This window comes from Dermacentor andersoni, chromosome 7, assembly GCF_023375885.2.
Source record: "Dermacentor andersoni chromosome 7, qqDerAnde1_hic_scaffold, whole genome shotgun sequence".
Classification (NCBI taxonomy): Eukaryota; Metazoa; Arthropoda; class Arachnida; order Ixodida; family Ixodidae; genus Dermacentor; species Dermacentor andersoni.
The window spans coordinates 24807957-24830427 of record NC_092820.1 but is presented as its reverse complement, the minus strand read 5'-3'; the positions used below and the strand labels follow the sequence as shown (position 1 = coordinate 24830427).

The 22471-nt window shown below is 43.7% G+C and overlaps 1 protein-coding gene across 1 annotated transcript; it reads left to right on the top strand.

Annotated features, from left to right (window-relative positions):
• Positions 1-328: 328 nt before the first annotated feature.
• On the top strand, positions 329-22069 carry LOC129385981 (uncharacterized). Its single transcript, XM_072289568.1, has 4 exons — positions 329-770; positions 3167-3227; positions 3291-3456; positions 19191-22069. Coding segments are annotated over exons 1-4 (582 nt in total). The 5' UTR covers positions 329-416; the 3' UTR covers positions 19192-22069.
• Positions 22070-22471: the final 402 nt, after the last annotated feature.

Sequence of the window (22471 nt, the reverse complement as noted above, 5' to 3'; positions counted from 1 at the left end):
TGATCTGAATGAAATGATTAGGACACTAAGTGACAGGGTGCTTGCCTGCTACCAGAAGCCTGGGCGCAAAGTGCTGCGAGTCATTGCGAGGGAAATTGTCAGCAAATATCCAAGAACTTTTGAGGACACCCTCAATGGCACCATCATTGCTACAGGACTAGAAACGCTTCTATGGAAGCTGGAGAATTGTATTAACAACAAAAGAAGGCACAGTTCTGAGTGTTCGAAGCGGTGTTTTTCAGAAAATGAAGAGTTGACCACAAAGAAACCACAACTCCAAAAAGATTCTTATGGCTGGGTAGCCTAGCAGCCTGACCTTCCGTCTACGGAAACAGCTGAAACTCAAGAGAACAAAAGAAGAGTTGCAAGCCCAATTCAGGCTAGCTTCCCCAAACAGTTCTCGAGTCACACAGCTAATGGCCGAAACATATTCGTCACAGAGGCAGGTGATTAATGCCAGCAGAAGCGTGGTGAACGTGAAGGAAAACTGGCCTTTCCTCTTTGAAGAAGCACACATGTGTTCACATGTCAATATACTGCTGGGGTTCAGTGCCTCGCAAACATTTGACGATCAGGTTAAGACTGTTGGGCGACAGGTTTTTAGGTATGCTCACAGCTTAGTAAAGAAGCCGAACGTGAGGACATGCCTAGAGGAAATTGAAAAGGCCAGAATTGAAACGAAATCAATGGCTGTAGAGTATGAAGCCACTCCCCTCCTCCTACTTGCCATCTTCAATGAAGACCGGGAGCTATTCTGCAAGGTAGTCGAGGTAAGCATTGCAATCTTAGAAATAATTAAGAGAAAATCAGACATCCACCCATTCGTAGCAATTGCTACAAAGGAAACCCATACGGGTTACTCGAAAGAAAAGCCTCGCAGTTGAAGAAAAATTTGTCCTGGTCCGGGACTCGAACCAGGGACCACCGCCTTTCCGGGGCAGCCGCTCTACCAACTGAGCTAACCAGGCAGCTAGCAGATGGCAGGCTGAAGTCAAATTTGTCAACAACTCTAAGCAAAGGCAAGAGTTTGAGGTAATAGTTCTGCGGAAACCCGCAAGGGGGAGAGAAGTAATTAATAAAGGGAAATCACAGTTGTGGGTTTCCGCAGAACTATTACCTCAAACTCTTGCCTTTCTTCGAATTGTTGACAAATTTGACTTCAGCCTGCCATCTGCTACCTGCCTGGTTAGCTCAGTTGGTAGAGCGGCTGCCCCGGAAAGGCGGTGGTCCTGGGTTCGAGTCCCGGACCAAGACAAATTTTTATTCAAATGTGAGGCTTATCTTTCGAGGAACCCGTATGGGTTTCCTTTGTAGCAATTACTTCGAATAGGTGGATGTCTGATTTTCCCTTTATTAATTACTTCTCTCCACCTTGCGGATTTCCGCAGAGCTATTACCTCAATCTTAGAAATATATCAAATCCGTACCTGTCCGCTATGACATCTCTCATAACTCATGTGTCAGTTCTGTGCATATAACCCCACATATCATACCATATTGTATTATTTCTTGTCTACATTACTGTTATTATAGTGCTACAGAACAGTATTTGCGATGACGAAGAGGCGAGCAGTGTGACGACGATGATTAGAGGCTAGCGCGGGCTGTTGCCTCTTGGCCAAGTGCGGCGTGTTTCCTTGTAAATATGCTTGTATATAGCTTTTCTTCTGCATCTTCCTACGTAACAATATAAAGCTAACATTGTCAAATACAATTAGATAATGCAACATTGTGTAAAGCTGGGTGCAATGTAAAAATGTAGTAAATGCCTCTCAAAGAAGCCAGTCAATAATGAGATTATCATGACACGGTTAATCCCCTTTCACCTGTTAGCATGACATTCCAAGGGGCTGGCAAGTGAAAAGTCATCTGCTGGTTAACCAGATTAACTGCAATGCCATGACAGTCTCTTGACATCAATGGACAGAAGGCCTCTTCTGCTATTGAGTTGTATTTGACTATAATAACGTAACATGGTTCCTGATGTGGGCAGCCCACTCATAACTGGTGGCATTTTACTGGGGAGACAGCACTTGGTTGCGCCAAGAGCTACGCTTAATACCTCTTTCCCTTATAATGCTCTTCACATTCGCTCTGTTCTCATTTTCTGTACAGTGCTCAAGGAATGAAATGCATCATTTTAGGGCTAAGTAATGCGCATACTTTCATTTGCACTGGCTGCAATTCGTGTCGCGACAACGTAATTCTGGCGCATACATCTACGTCGGAGTCCTCGACACCTTCGGTGATCAAATTCCTTGCGACATGACATGGTGCCTCTCGCGTACTTTGCACATATGCAGGGTTCTACTAAATGCTTCGTGTCGGGTTTCATTCCGTGAGCACTGTACTTCTGCTGTTACCACATCCCCTGTCTGTTTCTGTGTTTGTCGCAATCTTATGCTGCCATGACTGCTTTGAGAGTTGTGCAATATTGCATACTGTCCCTTGCCTTCACTCTCAAGTGTGCGAAGGTGGGAATCACACTTCCTCACTTGTTCTGTGTCCTTATATTGGTCAAACAGAATAGTTCTAAACCAGCCCTGACAAAAGGAATACCATTCCCAAAATTGTTGGCAAAATAAAGCTTAAAAACGAACAATAGTCTTGTTTGTCGTAACATTATAATTCCTTTAGTAAACTGGCCGGTAGAAACCTTTGCTGATTATCTATATATGTAATATATATATCGTATAATAAGAAGCCAACAAAGACACTAAGGACATCATAGAGGAAATTACTTGTACTTACTAATTGAGTTAAAGAAATGATAAATTAATGTAAATGAAAGTGGATGAAAAAACAACTGACCACAGGTGGGATACGAACCCACGTCTTCGCATTATGCATGCAATGCTCTATATATAGCGATATATTCGTCCCAGTATTGTAAATAATTAAGCAAACATGTTTAAATGTCTGTGCTGGTTTTTAGGGCCTTAACATGTGGCCAACATCTATTTACATATAAGCCGAAGCATTTAATTCACTACAGAGTGTTGGGGAAGAACATTATCATGAGCCTGAGCAAGCACTGAAACACCTTATTCAAACTTATGCTTTGCCACATGCTTATTTGTAACCAGTGTAAGGTTTCAGCTTTCACATTGTGCTACCTTGGCAGACATTAATTCTTATATGCCTTTATAAATTTCTCTTACACCAGGAATCTGCTAGTGATGACGACCTTGGGGACATGCCATGTTCTCCCTTCATCATTGCAAAAGGTATAATTTTCTGTGGTACCACATTCGGGCAAGCATTCCTGATTTAAAACTTGTTTTGTGCAGGAGGCAGTTTTCTTACTGCTAAGAGCTTCGTCGTATGTGTCGACAGCCTGCCAGCGATGCATGCAACGAACCCCTGCCAGGCGTTCAAGCTGATGTTTTTTGTTCACTTCGCGTTCAACGTTGCATACCCCAAAGACACAAGCCTCTGCCTGGAGTTTACACAGTGGTAAGTATTGAGTTTTCTTGTTAACTAAGCTGTCATAATCTTCTTTTGGTTTTCGCACTTCTCACATGTGGAGTGATGATCGAAGTTGTAGGCATATTCATTTTTTATAGGAACCTTTTATGATACTGCTTATAAATACAAAAAGCAATCCTGAAAAGGGAAGTTGTTTGCTGAACCCAAACAACTAATCAGCTAGGGAATGAAATTTTGATGCTACTATTGTTTCGTTACTGCATAGTAAAATAGTGCCCTAAGGAACTTCATGTACACATGCAAAAGAAAAGCCAGAAATAAAATTTTCTTTCTGGAGTAAGCGTTCAACCAGTGGTTTAGCCAGAAATTTACTTTGGGGTGAGGATCACCGCTCGCAAGTACCACTCCTCCTCATGCTTCATCTCTCTCTCTCTCTTTCTATATATATATATATATATATATATATATATATATATATATATATATATATATACACACAAACACACACACGGTGTCCTAGCTAACTTCGGCCAAGATTTTGAAATAACCTATGCGTTCTTCAGAACAGAAATTGTGTGGATGTTAGCGTTTATCTAAACTTACAGTACCATTTCATTGCTCATCTTTTTTTTTAGCAATTAGCCGAGATAAATTCATTAACATATTAAATATAGCTTGAAACATTCAGGTATCAATAGGAAAGCTGTGGAGCTTCACAGATATTGCCCAACCCAGGTACTTCCAACGAGATAGACTTAACATGGTCGTTTTTATTCGGGAAAAACGAAAGCCCACGGAGTTGAAAAAATACCACATGACAGTGCGCCGCGATTACAGCGATCTAATGAGTGATTTGTAAAAACATCACCAGTGCCGCGCCTTCCCTTCACTTACGAGAAAGGGCTTCAACCTTTGCTCGGCTCTAACATTACGGGCAGCAGCTGGCGACGGCGCTCCAAAAAAGAGCTGCGTCAGCAGCCACTCGCGCCTGTTGCTGGAGAATGCACCGTCATCAGCTGTTTATTCCGATATGACGAGAAGAGCAATTTTTTTTCAGTGTTCAAGTTGGAGCGGAATAGAAAAAATACACACAAAACATGCATCATACATCTGGAACCTGTGTGAGAGAGCATCATTTGTTACAACGCCGCTTTTCTTCCAAGCTGTGCCAGCAGTTAGATGCATGTGAGCTCGGCTGTCTATTACTGTCGTGCCGCGCACCCGTTTCGAAGAATTTGTTTGCAGTGCCTAAAGCATGCCGTACTCAAGCGAGCAGAAGGCAAACATGGTCTTATCCTTGGGAGCGGCATGGGGCGACAAGAGGAAAGCTGCCAAGGTATACCGAAATTGGCAATGTGGGGGATGACCTAGCGCGAACACAATTATGAGGAGTTACTTGACACTGAAAGAAACAGGTAGCTTCAAGAAGATGCAGCGCAGAAAGGGGACCATCAGTGAAGAGTCTGAAGGAGACATTTTGGCTTTCATGACTGCAAACCCTTATTCCAGCGTGCGTGATGTGAGTAGTGAGGTTGGCATTTCAGTCTTCAATGCCAAGAGTTCTTAGGAAGGCTGAAATGTATCCATATCACCTCCAACTGCTTCAAAAGCTGCAAGAAAGAGACTTGCAATGGCAGCTTGATTTCTCAAATTTGATCCGTATGAACAGTGTCGAAATACCGGATTTTGTTGACAACGTGCACTGGACAGATGAGGCAACCTTCCCCAGAAATTCTCAACATCCATAATGCGCATTACTGGAGCGATACGAACCCATTTGGGTGGCGCCAACCAGACACCAGTACCAATGGCCATTCAGTGTGTGGTGCGGTATCTTTGACGGAAGGATAATTGGCCCCATATGTTTTGACCGCATGCTCCCTGCTCAGTGGTATGTGAATTACATCTTGGAAGGCCCAGTCGAAGATTTTCGCTGTGATCTTCCTCTTGCATTTTTTAAAGCAAACATAGTATCAGCACGACTATGCACCAGCTCACAGCAGCAGCCTCCTTGCTCAAGGCTGGCTTGACAAAGCCTTTAAACGCCAGTGGGTCGAGTGGCATGGACTAGTGGCATGGCCTTCAAGGTCACCGGACTTGACAACTCTTGACTTCTTGTGGGAACACGTGAAAGACTGAGTGTACTGCAAACCTACAACTACACCACAAGCGCTAAACGCAGAGATTGCTGAGGCCTGCAGCGAGATACCGTATTGCGTCATCAAAAAAGCTACCTCGGACGTGCTGAAAAGGTGCCATTACTGCATTAGGGCAGAGGGCGACTTGTTTGAACACATTCTTTAGACAGACATCACAGCGAATAAATCTACAACCGTTATCCATTAAAAGAGCCATCTGTTTAAAACTTTTGTATGACATGGAAAAGGCACGTAATATGAAATTACAAATTCTCTGCCGACAAGGAATGGACAGGAAGCTAAAAAGCAACCTTCCATGCAGTTAACAATTCTTCCTTTTGTGACAACCAGCGTAATTCACACAGCGTTATCAAGCTTGTTATAATGCATGTTTGCTTGTTGGGGCCTTGCTCCCAGATTCGAACTCGTGAGCTCCCAGATTCGAACTCATGAGCATTTATTCTGCTAGCGTGAGAGTGCAATTATTGCCGCAGAAATGGGAGCCGCGCTGTATTTCAACTGCCGCCCGAAGCCACTGGCGTTTATCTCAGAACCAAGCACATTGCGAAGCTCTGTCGTGGGCAGCACGAAAGGTGTGAAGCGAGCGATGTTTTTACAAAGCACCAATGAGAGCACTGTAATTGTGGCGCATTCGAGCACACAGAGCGCGTTGTCACGTGGTATTTTTTAAACTCCGCGGGCTTTTGTTTTTTCCGGATAAAAACGGCCACACTAAGTCTATGTCGTTGGAACTGCCTGCGTAGGGCAGTATTTGTGGAGCTCCACAACTTTCCTATTGACGCCTGAACATTTCAAGCTATATTTAAAAAGTGAATTAATGTATCTCGGCTAATTACTCAAATATAGCCGAGCAAAAATGGTGCTGTAAGTTTAGATAAACGCTAACAACATCCACCCGATTTCTGTTCTGAAGAACGCATAGGCTTTCTCAAAATCTTGGTCCAAGTTAGCTGGGAATCTGTGCGTGTGTGTGTGTGCGTGTGTGTGTGTAACTGGATTTTTCAATGGGCCAAGCATATTTAGAAAGATGAGAAGCACAACTTTGCAGTTATCTTTGATATATTTACCCAACAGTGTCGGTCAGTGGACCGACCTTTCTCAAGGGATACGCTTGAAAAAGGTCGGTCCACCGACTGAAACTGTTGGGCAAATAAACCAAATATAACGACGAAGTTGTGCTTCTCATCTTTCTGTGTGCGCACGCGCGTGTGTGTTTGGTTGTGCACCACGCAAAGACACTTCTGTCTAGCACTCCCCAGACAAGAATGCTTTGACGAAGGTGCACATTTTTGTTTTGCTAATATAACACTTCTGACAAAAGTTTTTCACTGCTACTGCGTGAAGCCACTTTGCATCTAATTATGCTATCATCCTTATTCTATTTTTAAAAAGGAGGATATTCTTCTAAAAAATAAAAGTTGGTTTACGAATTTATGGATTTATATAAAGTATATCGATGATCTAGCTGGTACATATCTTAAAAAAACGAACAGTGTTGAAAATGGGTCACTGTCACTCAACATTCACTGGGTTGAACGGCACGGTGGCTGCTAACATTCCTATATTTATGTTTTTGCGTGGACTTCGATGCCATTCACCAACCTGCCCTCCCACCTGTTGTGGTTTTCATAGCTTCCCTTCCCTGGCCAAGCACCTCCGTCCTTGATATATTTTGGTGTACACAAATCAGCTTTTTGTGGGTCTTTCTTTCTTTTCCTGCTTTTTGCCCTATAACAAAAGTCCAAGACAAGGGGGGGAAAAAGAAAAAAAAGGGGGTATGCTTATTATGCGTATCCTAGATATAAGGAAGTCGCACTATTTTCGGAATGCTTTTCTTCCACGCTGTGCAGGCGACAATTCAGTCAGGTACCATAAATGAGAAGCTCTTCAATGACACAAAGGTCCGGTTGGGAGCAACAGTGCCCTCAAGTTTTATGCACGCGCTCGTCCCATCATTATCTGTGCGTGGAATTTTTAGCGCTGATCCCCCCCCCTCAGCAGTTACGGTTAACATCCGAAATGAGGTAGAGGTGTGCCATCAGTGCGTCTGCAATGTTCTGTGCAGGGGAGAGGGGATCGCTCCCATGGCAACCCCTCCCCCTGTTTGAACTGCCACTAGCCCTTGCCTTGCTTTCACATTCAAGCTTTCTCTTCCATCCATGTTGCTCTTTTGGAGCCCACTTCCTGAAGCTTTCTGTTCCATTATGAGGGGGGGGGGGTCGTCTACCCAACCTACCCCCCCCCCCCCCCTGTCTATGCTATTGTGTTCAACCACTTAATTCATCTAATCTGCACTAGCCGCATTGCATGGTGCCCAGTTACTAACATATTGACGGTTTGGAGAGCTTGGTACTGTTGCTTCTGAGATTGTGGACACTGCTTGCAGAGGTCAGTTATTTGGCCAGGGCAGCACAAAACCTAGAGGAGTAAGTTTGCTGGAGAGAGAGAGAGAGAGTGTGTGTGTGTGTGTGTGTGTGTGTGTGTGTGTGTGTGTGTGTGTGCGCGGGCGGGCGCGCGCGCGCATTCAATGCCAGTAACCCTTTGGTGGTCAGGTAACCATCCATTTTTTATGGGTAAATTGTAATGTGTTTTCTTGTGGATTTGATGTGTCATGGATGGTGCTTTGCAGAAATTGCCAGCATTATTTTGCTATTGGTAAGTATGAGGGCTTGTGCGCATGAAATCTTTGTTGGTTTGATTGCATTTCCGCTACAGTTACTGAGGGTGTATTGGAGTAGTGCTTTGTTTGTACTTGAAGACTGGCAGCTGATGTGGTTCTGGCATTATCTGGCGTGTATGCTCTATCTGAGGTTTGAACTTTTCAGCTTTTACTTCCTGTAAATTCAATGGACTACCTTTGGTGCTTGTTTCAGAAGGCATTTTTCTTTTTGGTAAACCTTACTTCATATTAACATCTCACTGGCTTTTTCAGTGAAATTATGTGCAATTTTTGTGCTGTAAAAAGTCCGTGTATGTCTTGACCTTTTTAGTACAATCAGTCAATTTAGAAATAATAAATGCACGTAGGGCTATAACCACCACAAAAAATGCAAGTACAGTCGCTGACCGTTTATTCGGACCTCACGAGGACTGTGGAAATGTCCCAATAAACAGGTGTCCGAAAAAGCAGATTAAGAAAAAAAATGAAATCCGTTATTTCCACGCCCTTATTCAGGCTTGGCAGTAGGCTTGAAGAAATCATGAATGCGCTGTTGCACGCTGTTCCGGTTACGCGCAATCGGATAAGGCTGAATCTCGGAGAGGGTCGTACGGTCACTATAGGCGGCTGAAAGCAGTCACTGCTTGTACATACTCCGCATGCGACGGCAGCGTAGCACATGGTGCGTCATCTTCCGACTCAGTCATCGTCCGGCGGTGCAGCAGGAACCTGACGAATAATCTCGCCATTGTCGAGTTCTGCACATGTCAGTACAGCAGTGTCAGCACCTGTGAAACTGTCAAATGAGACGGTGTCCGGAGTCGCAATGCAACCACTGCGCATGTCTCGGCAGAACATTTTCCACGTCAGTAGGGAGCACATCGGAAGGCGACAAATCTTAGGCCTCCCGGCACCCGCTTGCCGGCATTCCCCAGCGCAGTCTGCGCGGGCACTGACGGCGCCATTAGACACTTGACGTGATGTTTCCGTGTGCCGCGTTGGATCACCGGAACCTCGACACAGCACACAAAGCAAACACCACCATGCCGACACCAGTCGCACAAACGAAAAATGTGGCCTACTCGCAGCGTTGTGCGCGAAGAAACAAATCAGCTGCTGGATTGTCTTGACATGGATTACTAAGCTGAAACCGAAACTGCTGTACAGCCGCTCTATTGAACCAGGCAAAAACGATGATGATGAGTGGTGATTTGCAGTAGCACTACTTCGTGGGGCAGCAAGGAGGCTCCGCTCAAAACAAAAATGGCGTTCAGCAAGTCAAACCTTGCACCGGTCAGAGTCGGTGCATGGTGCTCTCGATCGAGTTGGCTCAAGGAGTGTCCGAATATTCAGACGAGAGGTTGTAAGGTGTCCGAACTTTCGGAAGTTGTTATACGTCATGGTCTATGAGGAGAATCGCGGTGCCGCGAAGCAGACCGAATAGAGCATGTCTCAATTTTTGGAGTCCGGAAAATCAGTCGGCGGCTGCAAACTGAAAATCACTTTGTCTCATTATCCTTGGGTTGAAAAAAAGGAGAGGGTCATCATGTCTGCATATTGACTGGAGTGGTAGAACTTCCACTGAAACATTGTGTCAGGCAGAACATGACGCTCTTTTGTGATGCTTATGCATGTCTTCATGTCAGTTTCATTACTTCCTCGTCAGTTTGCTTACTTTAGTGAACATCACTGAGGGATCTTGAAGAATTGGGAAAACAAAATGGCATGAGCAAAAAAAAAGGTAAACTGTAGTGGCAGCACTTTATGTACAGTGCGTGATGGAGCCCATGCACCTTGCATTGACTGGTGACAAATTTCCATTGTTGCAGCTCGGCATGTGTGGAGTCATAAGTATTATCAATAAAAGATTAAGCCATACTATTCGTTCTTTTCCTTTGCAAGCACAAGTGTCAATATTAAGCTGATATTATGGCCTGAACATATGGAATTTTTGCAAGTGCATTCAAAGCCACATGCTGATTGTTCATATTATTCTTGTTGTTTCTGCAATATTTTGTTCTCTGACTCACCGATATTCATAAATGTGCATTCAGCACATGGGCTTTCGCATGCAGCATCTGAGAATTTGCCTCCCTTTTTAGCTACCTTTGCCTTTCATCGGCACTGTAGCTTGAGGGTTGGCACACGCACAGTAGGTGTATCATATTACCATAATATACACACTGACATTTAGCTGATGCCTGGAGCATACGAGATAGCAGCCCGCAGTCAGTCACTTGGAGTCATAGTACTGGGTGGACGAGTCGGCATTACACTGAACCAGTAAACTGCCCAGGATAGCCACACCTAAAAAAATCCCTAAAATACTGTATATACTTGTGTAATAGCTACAGGTTTTTTTTCCGAAACTTGGGGTGAAAGTCGGGCGTGCTGCCATTACACTGCGAAACCAATGTTTTTTTTTTCTGTAAATATTTTCTGGGGTACTTGCCTTTATTGAACTACAGTACTCGCTCCTACTGGCTCTGGCTATTCTTGGACGTTCCCATAGCGCGTCGCATGCCAGCTGGAATAAATAGTGATGCCCCACAGATCAGTGATGGCAGCATCTCGGAGGCTGTACTTTTGCTACTGCCAGCACCAAGAAGCCGGCACAGCTGCCTTGTTTTCTCACCAATTAAAAAGAAAAAAGAAAACTTGGGAATTCTCGCACTACACTACAGCTAACACTGCCAACCTTCTCAAAAATCAACAGTGTGGCTTATACACGGGCAATTCTTAAATATATTTTTGGAGCATTATTTTTATAAAGTGCTGGGTGCGGCTTTTACCCGGCTGAGGCCATTACACAAGAAAACACGGTATGTTCCAAGTCATCAGCCTAGTATTCTTGTTTACTACAGATTCCTCACATAGAGTGGAAGAGTTAGGCAACTATTGAATGCTTGGGAAACTGATCATACAGTGCGGGGCTCAAAACCTGTTGCAGGTTTTCTGAAAATGTTTATTTGTGAAGATTCTTGTAAAACAAGCACATCAAGAAAAGGCGAGGCTGCTATCATCGCTTTAAAAAGTAAGCTGGATTACTAGTTCCGGGTTGTTCAGATATAGCAAAGGATCCAATGGGGATTTATTCAAGATACAGAAGCAGCTGTTCATGTACCTCATACTGCATGGCACATGGACATACTTGAATGATGGCTTTTCTATCTTAAACAATGGATTCCTTTCAACACCTCCTCATCATCATCAGCCCAACTACCGTATTTACACGATTGTAAGTCGACTCGGATGCAAGTCGACCCCCCCATATCGTGTGACAGGGAAAAAAAGAGCATACCCGAGGGAGCATTCGATAACAAAAATTTATTAATAGCTGACATGGTCACTGAACTACTCATCTTCACTAGTGCTGCCATCGTCATCGTTGCTACAGTCCCACAGTGCATCGTTGCCCCGCGAAATTTCACATTTGGCAAACGACCACACCATGACATGTTGTGGAACAGCAGCCCACGCCGAATGCACCCAACCGCACGCATCGGCCAGGGAGCCTCTTTTGACAGGTCCGGTTGGCATAATTTCGCGGTGTTCTGCCGCCAGCCACTCGTACTCGCGGCGGAGCAGGTCCTTAAAAGGCGAAGATCCGGGCTTGTTTCATGACCATATCGCACTTCACTGGCAGGGACCGATCGCGCATTTCAGCGACGTACGCCGCAAGCTTAGCCTACAGCTCCGGAAAGCCTCCAGACTTCGGCACGTTGGAAATTCCTCACTTGCCGTCACAGGCGAAAATTTAGCTTCGCTGCAGTCGCCACTCTCGCACCACCCATTCAGAAGCATGGAACTTGCAGCCCGCTGCGCAGCAATTTGTTTCTTTGGCGTAAAGGATGGCAGCCCTCTTGAACGCTGCTGTGAATGAGTGCCGAATGATTAGTGGGCCTGGAGCACTCATGACGACTGAGGAAGCATAGAAGTAGCATGTAGGCGGCAGTCAAATGGAACGCGTCAAACCAATGCCTTTCGTCAAGAAAGCTAAGCGCAACAGGCAAAGAGAACCCCGCGAGCGGTGTTTGCTCTTCCATGTACTGATGCTCTCTGCAAGCACCGCCGTTCTGAGGGTGAAGCCGCAAATGTAGCAGCGGCGTTTCCATCACCTATTGACACCCTCTCATGAGTGTTGTGTGCACTGTAAAACTCTAAAAAATGTTGAAAAACTCTTCCGAGAAGCGAACAAACATGCGGGATAGCAAAAAGCTACGGGTGGGGCCATAGAGCAAACATAAAATTGTAACTACGTTGTAGCTCCCGTTGGTCTCGCTGTTTTGGCAGTGCCATGTTTCGGTTTCGATTTAAGTCGACCCCTCACTTCAGATTTTCAAATTTAAAAAAGTGGTCGACTTACAATCGTGTAAATACGGTATGTCCACTGCAGGACAAAGACCTATCCAATCTTTATCCAATTATTTCTGTCCTGTGCCAGCTGCGCCCAGCTCACCTCTGCAAACTTCCTAATTGCATCTGCCCACCTAGTTCTCTGGTACTCCCTGTTACTTCTCCTTTCTCTTGGAATCCATTCCATTGTCCTAACAGACCATTGGTGATCTTGCTTCAAATCATATGCCCTACTCATGCTCATTTCTCCTCACTTTCAGCTGGGATATCATTGGCTTATTTGTTCCCTGACCCAGTAGCTCTCTTCTAGCCTCCTAACGTCACACCAATAATTTTCGTTTATTTGTCCGCCATGCTGTCCTCAGTATTATTTCAATCCTTTTCGTTCAGTTTCTGCACAAGAGATTACTATACAGCTGTTATATACTTTCCTCTTAAAGGGCCCGTCACCAGGCCCCATAGCAAATTTTGGTTATAAGCTGGAAGTTATTACGTGTCCTCAAGGGAGCGCTCTGCCATAAAAAATTTTTAAATCGGCTCATTAATAGCAGAAATAGAAATATTTCAGTGCCACGAACCTATGATTTCAGAAGGTGTGCTCCACTGCCCAACAAGACACTCTCTCCACTTGCCCTGTCTAGCCTCCGCAAGTGATATTCTTTCCCTGCGTTCTCCCATACTGGACCTCGAGGATCGCGTGACGCATGCATCACAGGCCCCGCCTTGATTTTTTTTCTTCACACTTTTTTTTTAATTGCTGTGCACTCCCGCCGACGGCGTTGTGCACTAGCTGTGGTGATTGTCTGGTTTCACACAGCGCACGATTTTGCGCGCTGTGCTCCATGAATACTGAGGCAGAACAAGGATTGCAGAGTGCAATCGCGCACTGGAACACATGGAAACTGGCATAGCTTTGGTACCTGCGCATGTAACTGCACGACTATGGGAACAAGCAGACGAAGCAGAAGTGCATCTCTTTTTTGCTTTGGTGCAAAGTAAAACAAAAAGCTTACAGGCATTCAGCTTGTGTATTTTATTATTTCTCTGAACTTCAATTCGTCAATTCAAGCAACAGATCACACAAATAACAGATGTTACCTTGAATAATTCTCGAAGTCGCGTGTCGCCACGAGCGATGTCACACTGCGGACATGAGTACGTAGACGCAGGGTTACTAGTACATCCTTATCGAGCTTAGAATGTGGTCGCCATGAGGGAAAGGAGAAATGGCGTTGGGATTAAAATTTCAGACCTTTCCGCGGTCCGTCTGCGGTTTCCGCGGTCTGCGCTTGTCAGGCTTCATGAGGGGCCCTTTAAGGGATACTGGCAAGCTGCGGTTCATAATCTGAGAGTGCCTGCCAAATGTGTTCTGCCCGATTCTTACTCTGATTTTTTGTGGGAAAGTAAAGCTTCTTTGATTTATTATTGTTCTTTGACAAATGTATTGATATATTGTGAGGCTGCCCCCTTTTTTGTATGCATGCTGCTATCGTGGACACTCGCTGATTCAGTGGAACAACAGCTCGCATGCTGAGCACTGCATTCAACACCCGGTACCCAGAAGTGTACCCTCAAGAGAAAAGTATACAACAGCTGCATCTTACTGGTACTTACGGGGTGGGAAAGTGGAGGCTTGCGAAAAGGGTTCAACTGAAATTGAGGATGTCACAGCGAACTAATGGAAAGGAAAATGAAAGGTGTAATGTTGAGGGACAAGAAGAAAGCAGAATGAGTCTGGAAACAAATGCGGATTAAGGACATCTTATTCAATATCAAGAAGAATGGGCATGGGCAAGCCATGCAATGAGAAGGCAAGCTAACAGATGGTCTGAATAGCAATGAATAACGTGCAGAGGACGGGACAGTAAAATTCAGACACATGAACAGTACAAGCGTTTTTTTAATCCTTAACAGTGACTCCGGCTCACTTGATTCAAAGGCTCTAAGCATTTTACCCATCATGAAAGAGTGTTGTAGTTCGCTTGTTCTAACAAGTGAATTGCCCATTAATGATTGTATCAGATTTTTAGACCTGAACTTCCTTTCACACTAATCGCATTTGCTGGGCCTACCAGCCACAAAGTAACAAACCTGTGCTGCCATATCATTCTGCGCACTCAAAACTTTAAAAAGAGCTATTGTCAGCACGAGTTTCCAAAACTGTCTCCAAAAATTGTGAACACACATGATGAGTGACAGTTTTAAACAGCAGTCTAAGAGGCCGACTAATGCTGGTTACCCCACGCACATTCAAGTGTGTTGCCAAAAAGCTTCTCTGGAAACTAAAATCATAAATACAATGTGATCTGAACCTGGTGCTTGGTGAATGGAAGCATTTTGTTTTATTGCCTTACATGCATAAGATTTCCCAGAATCCAAAAAGAATCGGACAACTGGTGAATGAAACTGTCGTGTTCTCAGCCCCGAAGAAACTTGCCCTAGTGTGCAAGATAGGAAAGGCTGACCACAACAAAGTGCGAGGATGCATGGTCAGGCATCAGAAAGCTTACGTCACTTGTGATGGTGTGTACTGAGTTCCGTTGTCATGCGGGAAGCACCATATTGGACAAACCGGTAGGTACTTGAACGAGCGGCACATGGAGGGTGCTCGCAATATCAAGTATGGGTGAGGGGGAACACTTGCTGATTACATCCTCTCCTGCAAGTCAAAAACGTGCAAGCCGTTCCTTGATAAACGTGTTGTCATTAAGAAGGAGCAAAGATAGGGTAACACGAGAGATCATGGAAGCTGAAAAGATAAACAGAGCAGGATGCACATGTGTGAGCACACCTTCTATTTTCTTCTGCGATAAAGAGCTAGTGTTTCTGAAATGCTGATACCGGTTGTATAATCGTATAAGCGATAGGTCTTTCTTCAGGCATATAAAAGTGAGGTATGTTTAAAATAAAATTTGTTAGAAGAAAAAAAAATTGCACTCATACTGTTTGTGTGTGTCTGAATTTTACTGTCCTGTCCTCTGCGCGCTATTTATTGCTATTCAAATTTTATTTATTTACATACCTACTTCGCCCATTGGGCATTACAGTAGGGAGGACAGATAATCAACATATAATACAAGATTGCACACTCTTAAATAGGTTAAACACTTCAGACCATGGGTACAATACTAATCATATATGTGTTACATCCTGAGGGAGCGCATGAGATAGCACTAAGAACAAGTTTCGCCCAGGTAACAAGATACTCGTTAACACAGCATGCTGGCTAACATTGCAAAACATAAACATCAAAGAAAGTTTCAAATGGTGAGTGCATTTTTATCTACAAACATATGCTTGGAGAGCAGTGGGGAATGTGACATCAGAAGGAACTTCAATTAGTTCAGGAGGCAGCAGGTTCCATTCGTGTATTGTACGGGTAAAAAAGGAGTTTTGGTATGTTGTTGTGTGCGCGCATATTTCTTTTAAGTAAGTGGACGCAGCGCCTGGATATGTATGTTGGTGGTTGTAGATAAGTCTTTGTTTAGTGGTGTGCGATTGAAGACGGTATCTCGAAGGAAAGAGAGGCGGGAAACAACACGGCGTAGTGAAAGATCTTCCAAACATATGTGGTGTTTTATTTCTGTGATGCTGCTTGGAAATGAGTAAATGCCAGTAATGAAAGAGGCCGCACGTTTCTGTATCGCTTCTAAGCTATTGACAAAAATTTGTGTATGCGGGTCCCACACAACAGGCACATATTCGAGAATTGGGCGAACGTTGCTTAGGTAAAGTGTTCTCTTGACATCTAGTGGCGTGTGCCTAAAGTTCCGTTTCATAAAATTAAGTACTCGCCCAGCTTTTAAAGTGATGCTTTGAATGTGACGATTCCATGTCAGATCAGTGGAAAATGTGACACCTAAGTATTTAGCTTCACTTGTTTCTGGTAAAGGGGAGCCGTTCAAGTAATACTGTGTACGGATTGGTTGCCGCTTGCGGGTGAAACAAATATGCTTACATTTTGAGATGTTGAGGGTCATAAGCCACCTGTCACACCATGAAGAAATTTTATTTCGGTCTGTCTGTAATACTACTCGGTTGGAATCATTGTTGATTTCTCTGCAAAGGATGCAATCGTCTGCGTACAGCCGGTTGATCCACCAAGCCCAAAAAGCTACGCTGCTGAACCGATGGTCATTAAGGGTAACACTTGATTTCAAGAGAATGCAAGGATAGCAGGGAACAGCAGAAAGTTAGATGGGCAGATGTGATTAGAAGTTTACGGGATAACGTGACCACAGCTAGCATAGGACCGGGTTAATTAGAGAATTATGCGAGAGGACATAGTCAAACTGATAATCACGGTGATCACGCAGAAGTAGGCTACAATCCTATACATTCTGGGCATCAGTGATAGACTGTGTAAGTGTGCAAGCTTGTAAGTGAATTAGTGTAGGTGAAAGACGCGTTAAGCAAAACATTGCGAAGGCATTACGATGCAAAATCTTGTGTCCTCACTGCATACTGATGAGTCGGGGAACGTTGAAAAAAGATAGAAGGAATGACGGCAGGAATGAGCATGTGGCTTTGAATGTTCTTAGCAGACATTTTATTGTGAAGGCACTGCTTCGGTACCACCCACGGGAATGTGGCAATAGGGCGCAGCCTCGTGCTCCACGAGGGCAAAACGGGGAACGCTGCGCTGCGTCCGTCAGCAATTGATATTTGGCGGTGCTTGTGTCAGTGATAACGTCAATTGAGAGGTGCGGCCAGGCCAAGGTCTCTCTACCGCATGTGCTCTACCTTGTTTGTTTGGGAAATTGTCTCCATTCCCGAGAACTGCGCACTTTCAGTCCCTGTTTAGCGCGCTCCCGGCTGTTAGCTCCCGCTTCACCGGCCGAGCTCCAGGATTGTAGCAAGGAAGGACGTTAAACGCCAGCAAGCGCCAGCAAGAACCAAGAGGTGTGTTCGGTGTGTTGACAGCAAAGACAATGCAGGAAACGACAGCATGAGGCTAGACAGATCGAAGGACCAACACCAGGTGATGCAGCAGAGCGAGCTTGCCCAGTGGAACATGTTTGTCACCAGCCCCAATGAGTAGTAGATGCAAGAGCTTACCATTAGAAGCACAAAGGATTCAGTGTCAGATGCCCAGTGAAGAACAAAAGCAACGCAAGTAAGAAGCGGATGCTGCAGCAAAGATACACCAGCGAAAGGGTGAAGCATACCGCCATGCAAAGGCATTCATTGCGTGATTGATGGGTGTAATTACATCATGTTACATGGGTGTAGGCGTGCTATCATGATCTCGCAGAAACTACAGTGGCAAGCATTATGGTCAGCCATTCATCACAAAGAGCATTGCAGCAAGCCCAGGGGAGCTTGTCAATCCCAGCCAAATTCATCATTGCGGCCAGTAGCAGGTAAATTGCAGTGAAAGGAAATATGGGATGTTCCAACGCAAGTTTATACATTTTGATGCGGCAAAGTTAGAAAAGCAAGGTCAGTTGGAAAAGCTTTCATCATAAAACCATTTGGGCAAGATCACCACGGCTTACAGATGTTGCTTGTGTCATATTGTTAGATCGTCTGTGCAACTTTTTGTTTCTGCAGGTCATAGTCCTAGCTGGCCACAGACACGGGCACTTACATACACACACACAAAAAAGACAAGAAAAAACAGAAAAAAACAGCATCACTACATGTCAAGTCGTTGAGTATGAAAACAGTGCATATGCTGAATCACAGGTTGAAATCTGCCACCAGTCTATGCAAGATGTCTGGGTTCTATGTGAATTGTTCTTAAAGCAATAGCACTGTTTTTCCCCATTGTGGGCTGCTTTCTGAGAGCTTAAACGTCATTTCAGTTGTTTTTTTAGTAGGAGCTGTTTCGTTTGCCACCATGTACCTTCCTGACAAGACTGGTTTCTATGGAACTCCTGATTTCGAGCCTTGAAAAAAAATTGCTTGCCTGAATGTTAACGACAGTAACTATTTCTTTAATGCCATAACGGGATCTTGCTAATGAGTGCCATAGCAAAGGTATTTGGTTTGCATGATGAGAGGTCTGAGAACAGTTTCAACTAACATTTCACCAAAGTGCACTGCAGTGCATTTTCCTGTCAGCTTTGTGGGTGCGGTCCACAGAGGCCTTAAGCTGTCCCTCAAGTCACTTCAAAATGCTTCTCATGAAGTCCTTTATAGTGTACGTGTCACAAGTTTGAATTAAGGGGCAGACAAATTTTTTAATTTCATTTTCTCAGCAATTAATGCATCTTTTGCTGCCACACAAACGTCAACGAATTGGGAATGTGCCACAAAATGAATTTCTCCTAAGAGCAACAATGGGGGTGGAGTTGTTTTCAGTATGCCTTTAACACCCAGTGATGGTGTTCAGTGAACTTTTAATCCAAGTAACAAAGCACTAGGCTTGTTAAAACCTGATGCATGTGATAATTTAGGAAAGGATAATTTTGTCTTGGAAGTTGCTTGTTTTGAACTGAACATGCACTGGAGACCACTGAAATGTGGGCTCTAAAGGAATAATAGTTTGGGGTCGTTGGCAGGCAGCAATCTTCTTATTTCTTTGAAGAAAATACAGATATTTTCACTGTACCAAGTGTAACAGCATTCTATCCTTGCTTTAGAGCCATTGCAGGTGTGAACCCTGGCAGGGGAACCAAGGTGGAGCGGACCAAGAAAAAGCAGCATTGCCTCTCCCCAAAAGTGGCCTCCCTCGTCACATCGTTGAAAGACTATGACTTTTAACTGTTCTGTAACTTAAAAACGTTCTATATCAATGCACTGTGATAATGTAACAACTCGTGGCATGCCTTATGCCTTGTTTCTACCTCACTGCTTAATGCAGTACTAGTCTAGTCTCAAGCAAGGCACAGTTTGCCCCAGTCACTTTCCTTTTCCATATACTTTCCATATACTGCTTGTATACATTGTAGTTGCAAGGCTGGACATACTAAGTGGGGTGACTGTTTTTGGTTGCACTGTGGTAATGTAACAACTTGTGGCATGCCTTATGCCTTGTTGTTCGTATCTCACTGCTTAATGCAGCACTAGTATCAAGCAAGGCGCAGTTTGCCCAAGTCACTTTCCTTATACATACACTTGGCGTTGCAGTTTAGTGACTGGTTGTATACATTGTAGTACTGCTGTCTCTATTCTAATAATATTTAAATTTTTATATTGTAGTTGCAAGGTTGAACATACTAAGTGGGGTGACTGTTTTTGGTTGCACTGTGATAATGTAACAACTTATGGCATGCCTTATGCCTTGTTGTTTGTATCTCACTGCTTAATGCAGTACTAGTCTCAAGCAAGGCACAGTTTGCCCAAGTCACTTTCCTTATACATATACTTGGCGTTACAATTTAGTGAGTGGTTGTATACATTGTAGTACTCTTGTCTCTATTCTAGTAATATTTTAATTTTTATATTGTAGTTGCAAGGTTGGACATACTAAGTGGGGTGGCACAATGTTTTTGGTTGCACTGTGATAATGTAACAACTTGTGGCATGCCTTATGCCTTGTTGTTTGTATCTCACTGCTTAATGCAGTACTAGTCTCAGGCAAGGCACAGTTTGCCCAAGTCACTTTCATTATTCATAAACTTGGCGTTGCAGTTTAGTGAGTGGTTGGATACATTGTAGTACTGCTGTCTCTATTCTAATATTTTAATTTTTATATTATAGTTGCAAGGTTGGACATACTAAGTGGGGTGACACAGTTTTTGGTTGCACTGTGATAATGTAACAACTTGTGGCATGCCTTAAGCTTTGTTTGTATCTCACTGCTTAATGCAATACTAGTGGCAGCCAGAATTGATGCTTGTTGGGAGAGTTGGTGGTTTGTAAGTGCTAAAACAGAGTGCAACAAGATGGGACAAGAAAGAGCACTCGCTTTCACCTGTTTGTATCTTGCTGTTTTCATCTATAGATATATGCATGAACTATCAGCACGAAACTGAAAAGCACATTCGATACAACTTAACCCTTTGCCGATTGCCAACGATCCGAAACGACCTCATTTATCGTAGTTCCAGTGATACCATATTCACGCATGTTACTTGCACATGCAGTATTCAGTGCCTCGATAAGCTCCCTAACTCGCTTGTCTTTGTGATGGTTGTATAAATGTTATAAACAGGGATAAGGTGCCTCAGAGAGGCTGGCCTTATCCCTGTTTATGACCTTTATACCACAGAGTGCTATTCCATCTGTCAGCCCCTTTCTTGATTTTGGATTTGTGACGGTTGCTAATCCGACTGTTCAAACAAAGGCACGCATGGCCTAGAACAGCCCCATCGCCTAGACTGCGTCCTGCATTGACGGCAGTGCAAGCTACATTGGTTACAATATTAATGAGAGGAACCAGGGCCACCTAAGCCTGCACTGCCATCAATGCGGGACGCAATCTAGGTGACGGAGCCGTTCCAAGCCACAAAAAGTAGTGGGTTAGCGAGACTATTGAGGCAATGAATATTGCACGTGCAGCTAGCAGGTGTGTGATCGTTCCATCGGTGGCACTATCGAGAAAAGATCCGAGTTGTACCGGCGTTGGGGTCAGTCACCTTAATTCTTGCTTTCAGTTTCATGCTGGCGGTTCATGTGTGTATTTATACGTGGCAACATCAAGGAATAAACAGTTGAAAGTTGGAACTCCTGTCGTCTCAAGATTGGACGTACCAGTTAGGACCCAGTTGGTTGCTTTTGGTTACACTGTGATAATGCAAACAGCCTGTTTCATGCCTTATGACTTGTCGCTCGTATCTCACTGCTTCATGCAGTACTAGTGTCAAGGAAGGCATCATTTGCGAATTTGCACAATTCTTCTAATGCATATACTTGCCGTTACAGTTTAGTGACCAGTTGTATATTCATTGTATTGTATAATTATTTTATTTGACAAGATTGATTCACCCTACTTAGTATGTCCAATGTTTTGGTTATACTGCAATAATGCAAAAATCCTGTGGATGCGTTATGTTCTATTGCTTGTATCTCACTAGCTGCTTCATTCTGTACTAGTGTCAAGCAAGGCACATTTGCCCTAGACACTCCTTATGCGCATATACTTGCCATCACACTTTAGTGATTGGTTGTCTTCATTGTACAGGTATTACTTTCTGTGTTGCATTCATTGTATTGTATTGCCATTTTAGAGTGAATCATATGTGCTCTTGTATACTTACCGTTACTGCATACCTTATTAGCAGCTGTCCCATATAGGGAGTGCAGGAAGGGCAATTTTATTACCTTTTTTCTTTGGTCACCTATCTACCATTTACCTTAATTACGTGATGCTGTAAGACGTAGTAAATTACTAGTCATGATGACATTGTTTAATATTGCACCTGCATTTATCACTATTGTTCAATACTTAAACGTGCCATTTCTAGCAGTCCCATAGAAGCAGTGAAATATCTCATTGCATTGAAACATGGCAGGAGTTGTAATGTTCTGTTATGTATGTATACATATTATGTATTATGTATAATAAAAGGTGGTGTGAAATGACAAAGAATGGAGCTTTACAGAATTTTTCTATTTGCCGACAGAAAAACTTGTGAAATAACAGAAAAGCAAGCATAGAAACTCAACTTCACAGACATTTTCTGTTAGTCGCAAACAGAAAAACTTGTGAAATGACCAAAAAATGTTAAAACAGAAAACATAGCATGACAGAAACTTTCTGTCAATTTCACAGGAATTCTCTGTTAGCTGCGAACAGAAAAACTGTGAAATGACCGAAAAATGTTAAACAGAAAACATAGTGTAACAGAAACTTTCTGTCAATTTCACAGAAATGCTCTGTTAGCTGCAAACAGAAAAAATCTGTGAATTGACAGAAAGAAGGAACAACAGAAAACATAGCATAACAGAAATTTTCTGGCAGGCCAGCTGCCAGAAAATT

Coding starts and splice junctions, on each gene's coding strand:
- LOC129385981 (XM_072289568.1), top strand. CDS start 417: ATGGCCGAAACATATTCGTCACAGAGGCAGGTGATTAATGCCAGCAGA. Junction 771..3,166: donor TATTCTGCAAGGTAGTCGAG/GTAAGCATTGCA, acceptor CTCTTACACCAG/GAATCTGCTAGTGATGACGA. Junction 3,228..3,290: donor TCCCTTCATCATTGCAAAAG/GTATAATTTTCT, acceptor TGTTTTGTGCAG/GAGGCAGTTTTCTTACTGCT.